The 1,932-nt window shown below is 36.2% G+C and overlaps 1 protein-coding gene across 1 annotated transcript; it reads right to left on the bottom strand.

Annotated features, from left to right (window-relative positions):
• Positions 1 to 11: 11 nt before the first annotated feature.
• Positions 12 to 846, bottom strand: LOC124894698 (the record flags this gene model as incomplete). The annotated part of the gene is made up of 1 exon (XM_047405278.1): positions 12 to 846. A coding segment is annotated over exon 1 (835 nt), but the record flags the coding sequence as incomplete, so codon positions are not given.
• Positions 847 to 1,932: the final 1,086 nt, after the last annotated feature.

The following is a 1,932-nucleotide window of genomic DNA, read 5'->3' on the forward strand; positions in this document are numbered from 1 at the left end:
TCTTCCTTCACCTGGTATCATTTTCATAATTGTATCATTCAACTCCTGAACCATTTCATTTTTAGGCGTTAGTATTGCTCTTTCTTTCAAATATGATGGGTCATCGTAATTCTGCAAGAGAGATGGGTAAACTTCCTCGACGATTGAGTCAATTGGATCGTTGGATGGTGTGATGCATATATCAGGAGGCAATTTAATGAGCTCATTGTTCACATCGTCATAAAAAGATCCATCTCCAATTTGTAATAGCCATTTGTCGAAAGTGGTAATTTCAGCAGCCTCATGGTCAGTTACTTTGCCACTACAAAGTTGCATATTTTGCTTCAACTCATACACATTTAAAAATGGCCACAAGTATGAGGAGTTTAGCGAAGCATCTATAATATCAGCGCGTGTTCCCTTTGAAATTACTGGTAGTATTTGACGGAAATCTTCACCAAATACGACCGTAAGACCTCCAAATGTTTTGTCAGAATTGTTTTCATATTTCACTCGAAGGATATCTCTCAGCGTCCTGTCTACGGCTTCAAAACAGAATTTATTTGTCATCGGTGCTTCATCCCAGATGATTAAAGAAGTTTTCAGCAAAAGTTCAGCTAACTGACTTCCTTGTTTTATTTCACAAGTTGATTCCGCACTTATGTCCAAAGGAATATGAAATCGCGAATGAGCTGTCCTACCATTTGGTAATAACAAAGCTGCTATTACGGAAGTAGCAATTGGGAGAACTATTTTTGATTGTGATCTCAACTTCGAAATTATTGCATTCCATAAAAATGTCTTTCCAGTACCACCATGTCCCATTATAAAAAATAAACGGCCTTCTTCATTGGAAATTGATGCCATTATTGCTCCATACACTGACTTTTGACAATCATTTAAAAGTGTAAACGATTTGTCATGCGCTTTCTGTAAATTTTCTTTGTCATAGTCTAATTCCTCATTGATTAGACGGTTTCCCCTAAAGCGGAATCTGGAAGTGGCATTCCATCTATATCTTTCAAACTTTTTCCCATCTTTACAAGTATGGTCTCAAGCTCAAATAATGTATATGCTTCGAGTTGTTTTTGAGTTAGCTGTAAATCTTTCACTTGAAATCTCTTTCGCTGTAATGACGTTATATCTTCTGATAAAATTTCATAGTTGGTACTCCATAATTTTGCTGAATCAGATACTTGACAGTGAGTTAGTATTGTCACAAAGAGATTTCTAAGTTCATTTCTAGATGCAAAACATGCAGCTTCAGCCAAACAGTCATTCCACTCTTTGTTATCTTCCAATAACTCTAATGCATAGCATGCCTCCTAATAATTTTTGTACGATACTCCATTTATTGTTCTTATGCTTTCAAAGGAAGTGCTTTCTTTGACGAAATTCAGTAGCATTCTCATATAAAACCATTCTCCACTTGCCGGATGTGCAAAATAAATTCTACCAACTGTCTTGCCCATTTTTCTTCTATTCCCATTTTTCCCATTTTCATCCCAAACCCAATGCGTAGGGAATTCTGAATATGTCAGTTCACGTGCATCATCATTTTTTTGGTTCGCCGTGAACCATTCTGTGAATTTTGTTTTTACTGATGCAGGTCTTCTTATTATGTTTTCAGGTCGTTCTTCCTCTTCAAATACTATGGTGTTTTCTCCCTCTAAATAGAATGGAAAACGCTCAACTGCTGGTTCTCTATGGAGTATGTCAAATATGAATATCCTCCAGCAAGCTTCTGTAGCTGATATGTATCTGCAGTCTAAATATCTTTTTATCTCATCATGTACTTCAGCAGTATTAGTACATTCTATTGTGGCAGTTGCTCTATCAGATCCCTTATTGATATATTTAAATAGATACTTCACCGACCTTGAGTAATTGCATAGCTCTATATTTATGTGTGCATCAAATTTGACAATCAAATTCCTGTTGTAAGGGACGACA

This window comes from Capsicum annuum, unplaced genomic scaffold (genome assembly GCF_002878395.1).
Source record: "Capsicum annuum cultivar UCD-10X-F1 unplaced genomic scaffold, UCD10Xv1.1 ctg76958, whole genome shotgun sequence".
NCBI classification, from domain to species: domain Eukaryota; kingdom Viridiplantae; phylum Streptophyta; class Magnoliopsida; order Solanales; family Solanaceae; genus Capsicum; species Capsicum annuum.